General features: G+C 34.2%; 1 protein-coding gene across 6 annotated transcripts in view; it reads left to right on the top strand.

Moving 5' to 3' along the window:
• AP3B1 (adaptor related protein complex 3 subunit beta 1) overlaps window positions 1–16866 on the top strand; it is a 152912-nt gene that overhangs the window by 72026 nt on the left and 64020 nt on the right. For all 6 annotated transcript variants that reach the window (XR_014951448.1, XR_014951449.1, XM_021531843.4 and 3 more), the window contains exons 15-18: window positions 7668–7844; window positions 13223–13409; window positions 14346–14476; window positions 16638–16749. Coding sequence is in view for 4 of the 6 variants with exons in the window: in XM_021531843.4 (XP_021387518.3) it covers window positions 7668–7844; window positions 13223–13409; window positions 14346–14476; window positions 16638–16749 (607 nt within the window). In the remaining 2 variants the exon portion in view is untranslated. The remainder of the gene's footprint in view (window positions 1–7667; window positions 7845–13222; window positions 13410–14345; window positions 14477–16637; window positions 16750–16866) is intronic.

Raw genomic sequence — 16866 nt, 5'->3', positions numbered from 1 at the left:
TTTCTCCATAGCTGAATTCAGCAAAGTTTGGAGTACTAAAAGAAAAAGAAAGATGGTATTCTTGGTTCATGCTTACTGAAAAATAAATTAACTCTTTGGCTGCTAAGAGCTGATCATCAGTTTGTAACTGATATAAAGAAAATAAATTATACTGAATTGCTCATATCAAAATAAGATACTGTTGCTAATTACATATCAAAGTAAGTAATACCTCATGTATAATAATTGCCTATATTTTAAGAAAATTTGGGCAATATTCTGATGGGATATAACAATCTCAAAAACAATGTTCTGTCACTTTACCAAATGAGTTTGGCATCTTATTTCCACATACTCTACAAGAGAAAATAGTTATTTTTATAAATATTCTGTTTAAAACTTACGAGAGTTTTGTAGCTATTTTATATAATTAATACTTTCAAGTATATGCGTTCTGTGGAAAAGAAAATCCTTTTTTAAGGCAAATAATGGCGATGGGGAGAAGACATGCTGTATTCAAACTACTTTAATGTTCTCAGGTTTTCCAATATGAGGTAATACAGAATATCAGAAAATGTTAAGTGGTAGGAGAGCAGTCTGTGGGATAGAGCAGTCATTCAAATAAAGTAAAAATCAAAATCTGATTCTGAATTCTGGCTTTTATTCAAGAACAAAAAAGTGGTGGTCAAGAATTACAGTCATGGCAGCTATAGGTTCTTCAAGGTGATTGTTTTACATCTTTCTATGGTATTTTAAATGATAACTTCAACATACATACCTTTCTTGGTATGCTCAAGACTTTGAATTAAAGAATACATTTTGAAGAAGTTCATATTCATAATTTGAGTGCTGTATCATTTTTATGACTGCCCCTACTATGTCTGAAAATGAATGTATTCCTTCACAGAATTATTTGTGTTGGAGGAAGCTGTAAAGATCATCTAGTCTAAACCCTCAACTCCTTACTTGTGTAAAGGATAAGTGTATACATTTCAGAATGAGTGTTTAATTACTGGGGATGTTAGTTTGAGATGTCAATACTTAATACATTACTGGAGTTCCTGACATCTGCACTTGTACTTTAAGCACTGATCTTACTATGGCAAAAGTGGTTGTGAGTTGACATAACACAATTGCCCTGGGTTTTGTCTAGATTTTGTCAAGGATTCAATTATTACACTGACAAACAAAATACATTTGCACAGGACTTTTTGGCATTTTGGTAAATTTTTTTTTTTTTTTTTTTTTTTCTCGGCCTCTCTTCTGTTGTTATAAAGTATTAGAATTGAAACATAGAGGACCTGCCCTACAGCTCTGTACAGGAGTGTACCCCTGGTTTTAGAGGGCTCTTGCATTTGGATGTAGGAAAGGCAGCCAAGTGTGGGCTTGAATGGACTTGAAACTGAAGGGTGAAGGAATGTGAACAGAGGAATTCTTTGTTGCTTTTTAGAGTTGAAATTAATTTAGTACCATGTATTACACAGAAGAAAGCATGAAGAGGAAGTTCTTAACAGAATTAAATACTAGTACATCAAAAGGCCCTTAAGGAAAAAAGGAGATTTTTGATTGTTCTGTTATGATTTAGTTTAAGTCAATGGTAAACAGCCACTAAAATAAGCAAAATTGGTGTAAACTTAGTGGAACAGATTTTTGAGTTTGTGCCTGATTTTTTTCTCACTGATATTGTTATAAATTTCACTTGTGCTAGCCTGCCATTGTGATTGGCAATTTTGAGGTGTCTGAAAGTCTTTCACAGCAATTTTTTTTTTCGGGTTATTTACTTTACTGAAATTTACTTGGTTTTGTTCTCATCTTCTTCACCCACAGAAGCCATTTAGAAAGGGGTGGGATATAGAATATTTAGAAAATAACAATTTTGCCTTGTAAAAGAAATAAAAACTAAATAAGAAGAAGCTAAATATTAAGACCATATATAAAAAAATAGTAAGACCAACTATAAGAAGTATTAGGAAGGTCACTTAAAAAATCTCTTGTAGATCACTGACTCTAAATTATGATAAAGACTGGGTCTGTTTCAGCTTGTTCTTTGATTATTTCTTCCATATCTGAAAGTAGTGGTTATTTTTGTCCCTTTACTTTTGTGTGTTTCATTTGTACCTTAAACTTCTATCCCAGCTGTGCCCAGGCAAAGATCTATGAGGTCTATTTTGTGTGTGATACTTGCTGAGTACTTAAACCTGTGCATAGTACAGCTTGATCTAGCTGTGCTCCAGCTCCTTTCCTCACACCTTTCAAAAGCTGTAATGGAGAAGTACATGGTGTCCAGAAGACATTAAACAAGACAATAATTGAATCTCTTTAAAGTTCCAATTTTTTTAAATCATAAAAACATTTCCATTTAGCTGTCCATGTGTTAATAATATCATGCTTTGCAATTTATTAACTTGCTAAGCTTTGAGCCAGAGATTGGAGTAGTGCTCATTTGTGTTAGGTAGGCACTCTAAGGTAGGCTTAACTAGTTTTGTGTGTACAGCTTTTAGAGTGACAGAAATTTTAAAAATATACTTATAGGAAGGAGCCATTTAAATAAGAGTAAATGCAAAACATTTTAGGAGTTTCATCTCCAGCAGCAAAAAAATCTGATGCTTTAAGGAAAGGGTTCTAAAGATAAGAGAAATTCATTATGGTGCACCCCCAGTATGTCTTCTCATCCACTTACTGGAAGCTTCTGCTTACTGTCCACATCATCATGCTTGCTAATCTGAAAATTCCAGTTTCTCCTCCTATTCCATGTTTCTGATCAACTATTCCCTCTTCTCTTTGCCTTTTCCTGATGTGTCGTTTTTAAAGTAGGGTGACCAGAAGTGTACCGAGTAGTCAGATCTGCTGGAGAATTCTTATGCAATGACGGAGTGATACTGCTTGTTTTTGTACTGCTTTTTATCTCACTTTCCTGGTTTTGCCTGCCTTTTGATCTCTGCAGAACACTGACTTAACAACTCTACAACTCTATGAAAACAGTCATGATTCCAAGATATATTTCTCCTTAGAAATATCTTAAGAGTCCATCAATATGTGTAGAATGTGTTTTTGCATCCTCTTCTTGATGTTCTAAGGCCAGTAGTCTCCAAATTTGTTTCTACCTTTTGTTTTTTAGAAAAATTATTGATTATGGTACATTGTATTCAGTAAGGACTGCTGTTTAGGTGATGGGAATCTTGGCTTCCAGAGTGTCTTTTGTCTTACAGTAATACTAAGGCAGGTTTTTTTCTTTTGGTAGCTGGTGAATTCTTACAATCCTGTTTTTCATTACAGACTTATTCCTAGTCCCTTCTAGAATATGAGCAAGAATATGAAACAAGTCTGAAGGGTTTTCTGATCTAGAGATGTGGAGGAATATTCTTGATTGGATAAGGCATTCCAAATGTAGAGCAAAATTAAGATAGTGATGTGTAATTTTTAAGAGCTTAATATGTGAGGAAAATCAAGTCACTTATGGACATGATTAAGTGTCATTATTTACTTGTTTGGATTGGGATTCTTATTACAAGAGTAGTGGACTTGAAGTTTTTAACACTGCTCTGTCCATTCATCCACAGATAACTTCCTAGTCTTACATAAATACTGCTCATAGTTCTGTTTCTAATATGGCTTCACAGAACAGGCAGCTTGCTTTCTTTAAATTAGTTCTCCTTTCTTGCAACGTTGGGAAGGTATCACAAACTAAAACATCCCTATCTTTGTATGTATTTCAGTTCTGCAAGCTTCAGATTCTAGGCAAATTTTTTTACCTTCTTACTTTAATAAGTGATTTTTAAACTTTTGTATTAGTTGTTGTTGTTGTTATTGTTGTTATTAAATTCTCATAAATTGACAATTTTTTTTACTGACTCTGATATCTATGTGGTTTTTTAGAATTTGAGAGGAATATGTGGCCTCTGGGACATTGTGTCCAGAGACACTGAACTTGAACTAAATATTCTGCTTGAATAAAACACAACTTTAAAAAAAATTGTATAAGAGGTGCAATCACCAGTAAAAATTCTGGTTTAATGGAATTTTATATGTAGAGTTTCAAACAACAAAGAGTCTTGAAGATCTACCATTTGAAAACAAAAAATGAATACTTCTCTTTTGCTCCTATTCTTCTGGCTGTCACTCTGACATTTCAAATCAACTTTATCCCTCTTTCCATTTCTGATTCCAAGTAAAATTTAAAAAAATTGCTAGCTAAGCAGGTTTTCTCCAGGACACAGAAAATTACACCTCATTTGCAATTTGAATATCTCTCATTTTGTGACAGATGTGAATAACCAGAGCTGGTGATTTTAAGTTGTACTTTTGTGTTTTGTGTGAATATATTGAGAGCTGAACTACTTTTCAGTAGTTTTTCAACTGTGCTGCTTAGAGCAATCTGTAAAGTCTTTATAGTGTCTTTCTCTAATTGTTGCAAGTAACCAGGGTCTTGGTTTGAGGGGAGTGTCTGTCTGGTTTTTTATTTTTCTTTTGTAGCCATTTATTTATTTTCCTTGAGACAGGTAATGGGTTGAAATGGCAATAGAAACTGCCTCCTGGTACTAAAGGCTTAAAAAGTGCACTTAACCACTTGTTCAGGCCATATGGAATAAAACATCTAGCAAAGTAATTTACAATCCTGTTTGCCTTTGAGGATAATGCAGAGCAGGGCTGAATAATGAAAGTATTATTTCCTGCATTTTTGTCAATTCAAGGTCCCTACTTAAGCTGTACTGGAAAAGGCAGTGAATGTCTAGAAGGGACTTCATTTCTTTGCTGTTTTGAGTGCCCTGGAAACAGCAGCTGTAGGATCATGCACTTGATATTACATGGTTGTGAGCTGGAAGACTAAAACAGGGAAAAAGAAGTCTGAAAATATTGTGTGATTTTGACCTCAAATGAATCCAGTGACACAGAAACATTGGGTTCATCAGTTCAACATAGACTTTTCATTAAAATGGATTCTGCTCAGAGTTTGATTCAAAAAGTCTCTAATTGGTATTGATTCTTGTGGCACAAAATTGTGTTTAATATATATGCAGTATTTACATAGTAAGCTAACCATGTGGTTAAAAGGCAGATTCTCACAAGTAATTTCTGTCTTCCATTGTCACTGTTTTTCAAATGAGGCTTTGTTTAATCTATTTATTTAGCATTGTAAAACTAGTTTATTACTCTAACAATTTTATTTTACAAACTAGGAAAAAGATTTGAAGAGTAAAACACTCTACTTAAATACACACTATTTAAATATATTTAAATACATTTCATTGTGGTTTTAAAGTGTAGTCATGGGCGTGACTAGGAAAAGTACAAGAATGATACTTGCATGTCATTATTAATGCTATTACTGAAATTGGTCTGCTCTGCAAGCTATGTTTGCTTTATAAAAAGACAATAATATGAAAAAGAATGTTTCTGATAGGCTGCTGCCCAAACTATGGTACTTGGTGATCTCTTGTAGAATTTTAGTACTTTAACAAGTCTGTAATGAAATATTTTAGAAAAATAAATCTAGCATAACTGAAATCTGAAGTTGCCTATATATTCTTATTTAGAGGTATCTATCTGTACAGTAGGAAACTTGAACTGCTCCAATACTGGAAAATCTAATGTACCACTCAATTACTATTCTTTAGCCCAATTTAAAATAATAGATTGGGTGTGAGGTCTTAATGCAGTGTAACCTTTGGAACATTAGAAATAACCTCTTTCCCTTTTGAAATCAATGTACAGTAATGGCATCAGTCTTACCATTTGCAGATGAACATACTCTGACTGTTTTTAAAGTTTTTATCCATAACAGTTCTTCAGTGGCTTGTTCATCTCTCTTATACTGTGAATTCTAAGACTATTTCGTTTTTTGTCCACTCACATTAAAGAATTCATCTGTATCTTGATCTGTATTTACATATATCTGTATATGTTAAAACTATGTTATACTACTCTCAACATTTTATGTTACCTCTATCTTAAATTTCTTCCCTATAATCAGAATTGGCCTTTAGCTTTTACAGGACATTGTGTTGTTGTTGTTGGACTCTATATTCTGTTTATCCATGCTGTGCTTCTTCTTTCAGTGGAGGCAGTCCTCTGTTTTCCCCATGACATGCCTGTTTATATTTTCGCTGGCATATATATTTGCAACCATGTCAAGTACAGAGGCAAATATTGTCAAGTTGACTTTATTCAGAGTTACTTCCTAACCTTTTGGAGCACATTTAATTATTAGAAATTCTTGTGAACATTCTTGTGAAATTCTTTAGTAGGCTTAGTAGGCCATTTTACCCATTTAGAATATATATATTGTAATTCTGAGAAATAGATATTCATATATTAGTAACAGACATGCTGGAAAAGCAATTATAAAAGTTACTAAGAATTAATGCCTTGAGAACAACAATGCTGCATTTCTAAAGCATTTATATCCTGTGAATCTTACCCAAGGCAAAACCCACCTTGCCATTAGTGTAAGCTTATTAATAAAGATCATTGTGTAGTATTAGGACTATTGAAAAATGTTAGTATGAGTTTTTCTGATCCTTTCAGAAAATGCAATAAAATCAAGTTTGCTGAAATTGCTGTGGAAACTTATCTTTTTTCTGAATTACAGACAGTTTTTGATAGACTAGAAGAGTTATTATTTTCCCCTGACATTTCAACATTTGTTGAACAAGAGTCTGTAGAGAATGTTAGAGCACCACTGTCTGTAGACACTATACAAGACATGCTTTGGAATTTTCTCATTGCATTCTTTCTTCCTTTTGCTCAAGGAAGGAGAAAAATGTTTTTAATGGATGTATGTAACACAGGTGCAATTTTTAACTTGACCACCAGGTACTGTAGGCTAGCTCACCTTTTACAAGAGTATGTGTATATTATTTCATTTAAATCTTAACTGCTTCTATCTCAACTGCATGGAGCATGAGCTTCTGTTCCTTTTTATGCTTTTCCATTTCACCTTCCCTCTGTTTTTGGCAATTCTGTGCTTCTGAACTCAGCATCATAAACAGGGAGTTATCTAAAAGCTGCTACTGCCAGTTAGTTCAGTGGTAAAGCAGCTCCAAAATGGTAAGGCCTGTGTGAACTTTTTGGTCAAAGTGTTTCAGTTAAGGTGGTAGATCCCATTCAGGAATTGTGAATTACAGTTTTGAACTTCTTTCTCGCCAGTATTCTGATTTCAACTGGTCTTGGACAGTTGGAAAAAGACAAATCCTATTGTCATAAAATTCTGAAGATAAATGAAGGAAAGCTAGAAATAAAGAAATACTTATGCTTCTAAACTAGATAGGCAGGATTTGAGAAGGTTGTATTATTGGAAACCTTTTCTTTATTAATATAGTAAAAAAAAACAACTCTGTTTTGTTTACACATGGTGTTTACCATAACCTGGTGGCAGGAATTCACAACCACATCATGAAAGCTTAGACTGTGTTCTCAGATCTCATCAGCTTGTACTGTGAACATCAACATGTCACCTCTGTGTGCCTCTGTATCATGCATGTAAGGCATGAGTTTTGGGTCAGAATCAGTACCTTACATTTGTAGGAATATTGAGTCTTCCACAGTGGTTGTATTTAATTTGACACTGCATAACTTGTGTGGCAATTATCTTTAAATACTATTTTGTTTAACTTGTTATTGAACAAAGACACAAGTATGCACATAGTCTTTGTGACTCTGTTGACATAGTGTGCTCAATGTTTTGTCAGGTTCCAGTAGCCAGAGCCAGCATCCTGTGGCTCATTGGCGAGTACTGTGAACGGGTTCCAAAGATCGCACCTGATGTTCTGAGGAAAACAGCCAAGAGCTTCACAAATGAAGATGACCTTGTAAAGTTGCAGATCTTAAATTTGGGCGCAAAACTCTACTTAACAAATTCAAAGCAGGTAAGCCTAAACTCAGTATTGTATGTATTTAGAGTCATGGCAGGTTTTGTACCATCTGTATAGATCACTACTGATTTCTACTATGTAAGTAACCAAACTTAGTCTATATTATTCTATGAAGAAAAGCTGAAGAAAAGTATTCAAGAAATATAACAGACTAAATCTAACCATGAGTCTTTAAGAGTGTGCTGGATCATAAATGTGAATGCAGTGATGAGATAAACTCTTTTTTGTATCTGTCTTTAGGAAATTGTGAATTATTACTTCACATAAATAGAGAAGATCTGTAAATTGTGTTAGTAATACCAAATAGGAGATTTTGCTGATGTGATTCAATGTTTTCCCAAACCAAAATCAGAACTTTAAAGAAAATGCTGTCATTTTGAACAAGAAGCTGCTCACTTTTTTGTCCAGGATATCTAAAAGGAGATACCAGTAAAAGGCCTTGTTTAGTCTTTCCAACAGTGCTTGTTTTAAAAATAATAACTGGTTCCTCTTTGTTTTATTTAGTTGGTTGGTTGGTTTGATTTAGTTTTTCCTGTTTACCCTGGGGACTGGGTGAGTTCTAGTATCTCTAGTAGTAAAAATAATCTAAAAATGTCAGATAACACAAAGACATGAACTTAGATCTCCAAAAAGCTGAGAACAATGGCTATGAAAGGTCCAGGTGCCTCACTCTTCTAAGTGACAGCACTGTGAGTCCTATCACTGACTATGAAATGTTCCCTTTTCACACTAATTTTTCATTGGAAATCCAGTTATTGCTGTAAAAGATTGTAAAATCAAAGATTTTTTTCCAAATGTAGAAGAAATACATTGTCTGATATATATACTTTCCTGGGCTGCTAGACCTCTTTGTTTTAAAACAGTTCACACAGCACAGGATCTTGCACCTCTGCAACTGTGATGTCTTCTTGTTCCTTGATAGTTACATGCAACAACAGATGTGGTCTGTCTTAGGCTTTATTTTGTAGGGCATGTGGGAGATGAACTCTCTTGCTGTCTGCATTCAGATAGGAGTGAATACTTTGCTTACACAATCTGAAATGAGGCAATTATAAAAGGTGACTTCTCGCTAGTAGTGCTCATCTTAAAGAAAATGCTGACTGAGATAAGAAAAAAATTGGATTTACTATCTAAATTGTCTTATTTTAGCCCATTATATTGTATAATTTTCCATATAGTTTTTTGTAATTTTGCACATAAATTTTTCCACACCATATTTGGTAAAAAATCCGTTGCATAAAAGGAGGTGATGATTTCTGTGATGCATTTTTTCCTATTTCACATCTTAATACATTTTAAATCATTATTGTAAGTGCTGCATAACCCTTTATTCAAATATGGTAATGATGATTAAGCAGAAGCAACTGTCTCTGAGATGCCTACTAAATGATGAATTTCATCAAAGGGTGTTTTCCTCTTGTAGTTTTAGGTTGTGGAAAAATAAGTTGTTATCTCAAGTGGTTAGTGTATTCACATAAAATTTCTAACAGTGTAGGTTTAGTGACTTGGCTTGATTCAAAGTTCCTTTCAGACTAGAATACCATGGGTTTCCTATTAGAGGCTGGCATCACTCTTCCTATACCTACATTATTATTTCCAGGAGTAATGCTTCTCAACTCAGCAGTAAAATTACTTCCTGGAATTACTTAACTTCCTAAAAAGTCCAGCCATTTTTCAGTTTCATTTTTTTAATTTTATGTCAAATCTTGTAGACTTCATTGCCCAGTTGTCAGTCTGTCCACCTCTCTTCAGTCCCATATTTTCTGTCTCCATATCATATCCTATGACATAGTAATTTTATGAATAATTCATTAGTTTCATCCAAAGTTAATGGAGTTGTGAAAACCTCAAAGATAAAATTTCACATTATTGAAAAGTTGTGGTAGAATGGCAAAGAGACAGTAAATGCTGACCAAGTATAAGAAGAGAGCTCTTTCATACCAGGTAAGGGAAAGGCAGGTTGAACTCATCTGTTAAGTCTTGTTTGGGGAAAAGCATAAAGTTCTAGAGTAAATAACACTTGCTTGTTTTGCTTGTTTTGTCTAAATATATTATTTGCTTGTAGTTTCCTGAAGTATATGGTGAAACAGTGAACACATTCACAGGAATTATTTTTAAAAAGATTTCTTACAAAAATTTAAAGTATAATTTAAATCCTTAGATCAGCACATGAACTTTCAAAAGCTTCCTTGTAATTTAAGGAACTTTCAGGTTCAGTTATATCTGGATAGGTATGTAATAAAAACAGGCGTCCCTCTGCTTGTCTGTATATTTTGGTAAACTTGCTTTGATTTTTCAACACTTAGTGTCATAAAACCTTGAGCTAGGTAGCTCATGTAAGATAAATGTGCTAGAATATGTGTTAGATAGCTCATATAAGAGAAATATGTTTCTTGCATGTAGCAGAAAGAATAAAGAGGTTTCTGTTGTCTAAAGTAGTAGGACTCCCACCAGAAAAAGTCCCAAGAAGTTGTAGGGTGTAAATAGATGTGTCAGTCATGGTTTAGCACAATAGCCTTATCTTGTGTGTCTAAAAAAATCAAGTTTCTGGAAACTAATGATATCTAGGAGTGGATAGATAACTGTTTCTCTCTCATTGTAGAACCTCATCTGTTGTAAAACCTGTTTATAAAATTTCCAAGTGGGGATCTACCAAAAAATTAATTACTGCTAATATAGCATAGGCATTAAATCCTTAAATAGAGCTATTGTCACTAGAAAATTCCAGAAATGTTGCTGGAGGATGATTGAATTCTAGACATAGTTAAGCTAATGACACTTCTTGCTAAAACAAAGTGTACAAAAAATAATAATAGGTTCTAGCAGTATGAGGGTAAAAGAAATTATATTCAGCCTATATAATGTTATGTCCAGATATCAGGAAATATGGACATGTGATAGTAAGTGTACTAAATCACAGATCAGAATACTTTGTTACTATTCTATGAAGTAGAATATGGTATGTTGAATCCATATGTTTCACCAAATCATTGTGCTTGCTGAAATGATTTTCACCTTCTTTTACAAACTCGTTTGTTGGAAAAACTTACGAGCATTTGTTAGTTTATTTTTTGTTTTTAATTTAAAATAATTGTTTCTATCAGCTACTTCCATGTAGAAAAGGTCTTCTGCTTGTTTGATTGCTTTACCATAAGAAAAATTTTAAACATTATGTTTCCTTGCAGTTTCCATGAAAATTATAGTCTGTATGATAATTGTGAAGAGACTTCTTGCAGACACAGAACATTCTTACATATAAGTTGTTGTGTATTTATCTGTATTGAACAATATGAAAATGATATTTTAGGGGACAGAACAGGAAGGAGGAAAAGGGAGAGGATCATGGAGAAAATTATCCCATTAAAGGAAATGCAGTCTTTCAGGATCAACTCTTTATCTAATTTGTCTTTATGAAATTCCATCAACAGTCACTGAAAAAATGCCCACTGTGACGAGGCCTTCAACTTTTCCCATCCCTATAGCAATTCACAGGTTCATTGTGTTTTATGATCCATTCTCCTGAGTTTCCTGTCATGACAGCAAGGAGTCTTGTCTTGTTTTACAGTGGAGAAGTGATGGCAAAGGCTGCAGGAGGTATCCCTCATTTAGTTTAATGCATGCTACCTGGGAACCCTCCCTTCCAATTCCATTTAGATTGAACAGCGTAAGTCCTGCATGAGTGCAGATTATGTAGGCTCAGTCTGATGCAGTTGTTTAAAATTTTATACCCTCATACAGAATTAGCTGCCAATAAACTGTGAAATACATATGGTAAAGTTTTGCCTTTCCCAGAACTAAGACAGTACCTCAAGGAAAAAAAAAAACCTTTTCACAGAGCCATTCTTGGATATAGGAGAGAAAAAAGAAACAAAAAATATTTCATTGACGAGTTTTTTTAAACTATGCTGTTATATTATTCTAATGTATAATGACTAATTTCTTCCAATGTTTGGTACCATAGGTTATTTTTTAAATGCTTGCATATGTTGCACTAATGGGGTTTAAATTAGAATAATTTTCTGTTTACAGTGTATCTCACTTACAGGACTTAATCATTATTCTGAAAAAGCATTTTTATATCTCCAGAAAAAAACATCAACTTGCATCTTCGAGTTGGAAATTATTAATCTGAACTTCTTTTTAGCAAATGGCTTATACAAAAATTGACTGATTCTTTGGACATATTTTTCTGCTCATATGATTGAAAATGTGTTGTTGTTGTAGCAATAGCATGATAAACAACATATATATGCAAGGTTGTTTCTTTGTATAAATCTCTCATAAATACCTCTATAAATATCTCTCTTTGATAAATCTCTCATGATGATACATTTTTAACCCTATGTTATGCATCTATTCTGAGCTGAAGTACCAAAATTTACTTCTGTAGGATGGTATATAATTTCTGCTCTTTTTTCTGCTTGGTTGTATATAAAGGAAGTGGTGTATATGTTTCAAATGTATCTAGTGGATTCCAGTCTATTTAACACTGTTGTTCTGGTTACACTACATTATTTCTATTTTCTATGTCTCCTTCCTTTCTTATATTATTTTCTTAGCTTAAAAATTATCTGAATTATTAAAATTATTTAAGACATGTTAATATTCTCAAACATCAAATTAGGAAGCTGTTATTATGCTGTAAAACCTGTGATAGTATAAGCTGCTCTCTTACATAAATAAATAAATGACTGATATTACTGAAGGCTTTAAGCTTCAAGAAAAAAAATGGAAGAAGTCTTTTATCCTGGTTTTTAGAGGGCATCAGCAGCTTGCTTTTATGAAAAAGTAACAGCTAAATGCACTGCAAATAATTTGCAGTAATCCAGTTCAGTGATTCATGTGTCTGCTTTAATGGGTCATAATTCAGGATAAAGTAACTGAGTGCAGTCAGAGTGCAGACACTGCTTATGCCAGGGACAGTATCTCTTCATAAAACACACCTCAGCAGAAGCAGTTTGCCAGCCCCCTAATACCCTCTGATGTTTTGATGTCCTGCATATTTTTCCGATTAAGTTTTGAGTGCCATGTTTTTAGTTGTATTTCCACATTCATTATCCTCACGTAGACCCTTCAGCGGGTTTGCCATATATGATTATTTTTTTAATGATGCCTTTCTTTCCACTTCAGCAGTTTAATAATCTAGCACATGGCTGCTTCTCAGTACTCAGCATTCACCTCCCCAATACAGAAGAGGACATGTGCTTTGGCTGCAGAATTCCATTTGCAGCTTTAGAAATGCATATTCCCTGTGGAGCAACATTTGTTTGACATAACCATTCATTTTTATTACCTCTTTAAATATGTTTATCCAGAGTTATCAATAATCATAAATAACTTGTATTCTGTTCTTGTCCTGTTTTTTTCCACAGACAAAATTGCTTACCCAGTATGTATTAAATCTCGGCAAGTATGATCAAAGCTACGACATCAGAGACCGTACAAGATTTATTAGGCAGCTTATTGTTCCGAATGAGAAGAGTGGAGCTCTAAGCAAATATGCCAAAAAAATATTTCTGGCACAGAAACCTGCCCCATTGCTTGAGTCTCCTTTTAAAGGTATAACTGCCAAAATCATTTGGTAAATGTTCATTGTGTAAAGGAATGTGGCAGCTTATTCTATTTCAAATACTCTCACAAATTGTGTCACTTAGCAAATAGAAAAGATTAATATGCAAGGATGCTCAGTCTGCTTACTTGTTTTTCAGCAAGCAAGGTGCACAGTGCATTTCTCTAATGATAAACCGTGGCAAATTGATCCACTTCTATTCATGTGGATTTTAAATTTTATTTAAATAAAAGAAGGTATGTCTATTGAGGAAAACTATTTTTCAATCTAGGAAAATAGCTCTAGGATTTTATCTGGACTTTATTAGAAGATTGTTAATGTGAGTACTGTAAATGTTATATGAATTCGAAATAAATTGAATATCTGTAGATATTATTTTCTCCAAAATCATAATTTTCCCTCTGCATTTTGCCTGTTGTTTTACAAGTGAGATTCATTGTCTGTATGCTCAAATTGAAAGGTTATCAGGCTATCTAAATTAAAAATACTCTGTTATTGTGACAATTAGCTTTTTAGTTCTCATACTTACTTAGTTCTAGTTTTGAAGCTTTAAAAGGAGCTCCATTTTGAAGAAAAACTATTAAAATTCTGGATGTGTTTGTGCCAAGACATGTATATGGATTGTTTAACTGTGCTGTCATTCTTAATATTCACAGTAAAGTAATTTTTAGAGAAGCTACATTTCAGAGCAACACCTCTAAACACACTGACTGATTAGCTTTTTTATTGACCATTATGGGGGAGATTATTGTAATCTATGGACTGAAATCAGTTTTTTGACCTATGAAGAGCTTCCTAGTTTATATTTATTCCATGACATTTGAGGTAATACAATGGCAATTACCTTTAGCCCTGATTAAGATTGCTCCTTGTGGTAGAGCTCACAGTGTTTGTGTATTTCTTCCCTCCCCCTGCTTTTTTAATAGATCGGGATCATTTCCAGCTTGGCACCTTGTCTCACACATTGAACAGCCGAGCCACTGGGTACCTGGAGCTCTCCGACTGGCCAGAGGTGGCACCTGACCCCTCTGTCCGAAATGTCGACGTGGCCGAGTCGGTACGTCAGCGGCACTGAAAGTAACTTTGCTAAAGGCACTGGTCAATACAGAGTATTAGCCCAAAACTGCAAGTATTTAAATAATCTCTGGGGGCTGTATTGAAAGCCATTGATGCATGGGAATATCTGTGTTGCTTATTTTATCTTAGAAATTCAGCATCAGAAAGCTTGCTTAATGCTAGGTCTTTTCAATGACAGAAGTGAATATACTGTAGGCCACTTCTGCTTCATTTGTGGAATAAGTAGGCTCTTTTCACCTCTATCTCACTTCTGATTTCCTATCTTTTATCTCCACTCTGCTGCAGTATGTTAACTGAGTGTAGCTGGACTACCAAAGTCAGAAATAAAGAGGTTGGTTTGTGAAAAATTCAAGGCAAAACAAAAAACAAACAAACAAACGAAAAACAAAACCAAACAAAACAAAAAAAAAGAAGAAGGAAAAAGGTAATCCAAGCAACAAAAAGCAGCTTCAGAAGATTAGATTCTGTATGTTCTGAAGTGTTGAGTTTGGAAGAGATGAGGGTTTAGATTTCAGATAATCTGGAGAGATTTAGGAAAGTTTATGCACTAGTCATGTGTTGATAGATTGGGCTCGTCATCTCCTAGCAATAGCTTTTTGTTACTGTAGTGTAAACTCTGAGGGAAAGTCATATTTTGGTACCAGAATTGTGATTTATATGTTGGGTACCAGAGTCCTACTGGAATGCCGGTGAAAGTTGTTGAATAGTAGCTGAAATATAAATATATCGGTATATAATGTGCTGATAGTGCTCCTGGAGGCATGGCATCGTAACAGATAAACACAGAAAAGCATGCAGTCCCAGCAATGAGCCAACTTCCTCAGTAAATCATAGATTAATTAATTTGCTTATGAGACGTTACACAGAAAGAGCAGATCAGACAGAAAGAAACAGATCAGATTTGGAGAAGCCAGTGGACAGCAATTTGGTAGAAAAACTGTTTCTCCTTAGTACAGTCATGTGTCTACCTTCTTACATGCATTTCAGGAAAAGTGATATTTGTGTAAAAACTTCTGAAAGCTTTTATGGGAAGAATTTTAGATAATCAGCTCAAACAGAGGATTATAAATGACAGGGTTGGCATGAAGGAATGTGTGAAGGTGCTTTCGTCCACAAGACCAAAAAGTATTGCAGGAAATTGATCAAATGGCATAACATCCACCTACAACACTGTAAAAAAATCCACATCCAACTATTTAAATCTCAAAACAAGCAGGAAAACCCTTCAGCCATGTTGGGATTTTTTTTGCAAGTAATTCCTTTGGAGGTTATCTCATTGTCATTAATTTTGTGGTTTCCCTATACAGCATGTGCCTACATAGCGTATATGAGTAAAGCTGAGTTAAGCTGCAATACACATGCAAATGATCATTTATATCAAAACGAATATTGGCTTTTTGAGCCAGCTTTTGTGTTTAAGAGGAAGCCCGGGTGTTTGTGGAGTTGTTTAGCCTTGCAGGTTATTGTTAGAGCCTATTTCAAAACTTAAGTCTTATTCCAGATTGGATCACTCAATGAGGCAGACCTGTATCACACTGTTGATAGAGTTGTCTGCCAGTTTTTTTTTAATCCTGTCCTGAATTTTAACATGCCTTCTCTAGTAGCATAGAGGTATATGGAAAGAAAAAACTCTGGGGGAAATGCTACCTCGTTTTGGCATTCTCTTGGTGGTAAAACATTACTTTTATTTGGAGAAGTGCAACAGAAGTGAAATGTAATTTGTCTATGGCTACTTTGAGTGTCCATGTCTACAAAAAACTTGGGATGATTAAGGTGGTAGGATTATTTAACTTTCATTCTCATTGTAGTCAGTAGCTGGATCTAGAAATAAAACTTTCAGACTTCAGGTTCTTTTGGCATAGAAATTTATTTATCATTACTGATGCTTTTAATCTACCTTACTAAATCTTTTTCTGGACTACCTAATAGACATCTCTCACCTTTTATAGGTATGTACCAGACTTCTAGTTCTCCTAATTGTGTAAAGTAAGAGAAGTTTAATAGCTTCTCTTGACTTGCTTAGATGATTTATTTAGCAACAGCTGAATACTACTACTCTGAATGTTTTTATTCTGTGTGTTGTGTGTATATTTTTGTATTGCTGGTTGCAAAAGTAAACTTCAATTGAAATTTATTTACAGGCAAAGGAATGGACTGGAATTCCAGGCAAGCCAAAGAAGGAGAAACCTACTGAAAAGTTCTACTCTGAATCAGAAGAGGAGGAAGATGACTCTGCCAGTACCAGTTCATCAGGTAAGTATTTGGAAAGCAACTTTTATTTTCACTGCCTGGAAAACTCTGTCTTCAGAACTGTCTCGTATATAAAAAGAAAAAAAAAGGCCAGAGCTGTGTGTAAACCCAATAAATTGG

Source organism: Lonchura striata, chromosome Z, assembly GCF_050655825.1.
Source record: "Lonchura striata isolate lonStrDom1 chromosome Z, ASM5065582v1, whole genome shotgun sequence".
Lineage (NCBI taxonomy): Eukaryota > Metazoa > Chordata > Aves > Passeriformes > Estrildidae > Lonchura > Lonchura striata.
The sequence above is the reverse complement of the archived record's forward strand: the minus strand, read 5'-3'. Positions and strand labels throughout refer to the sequence as shown.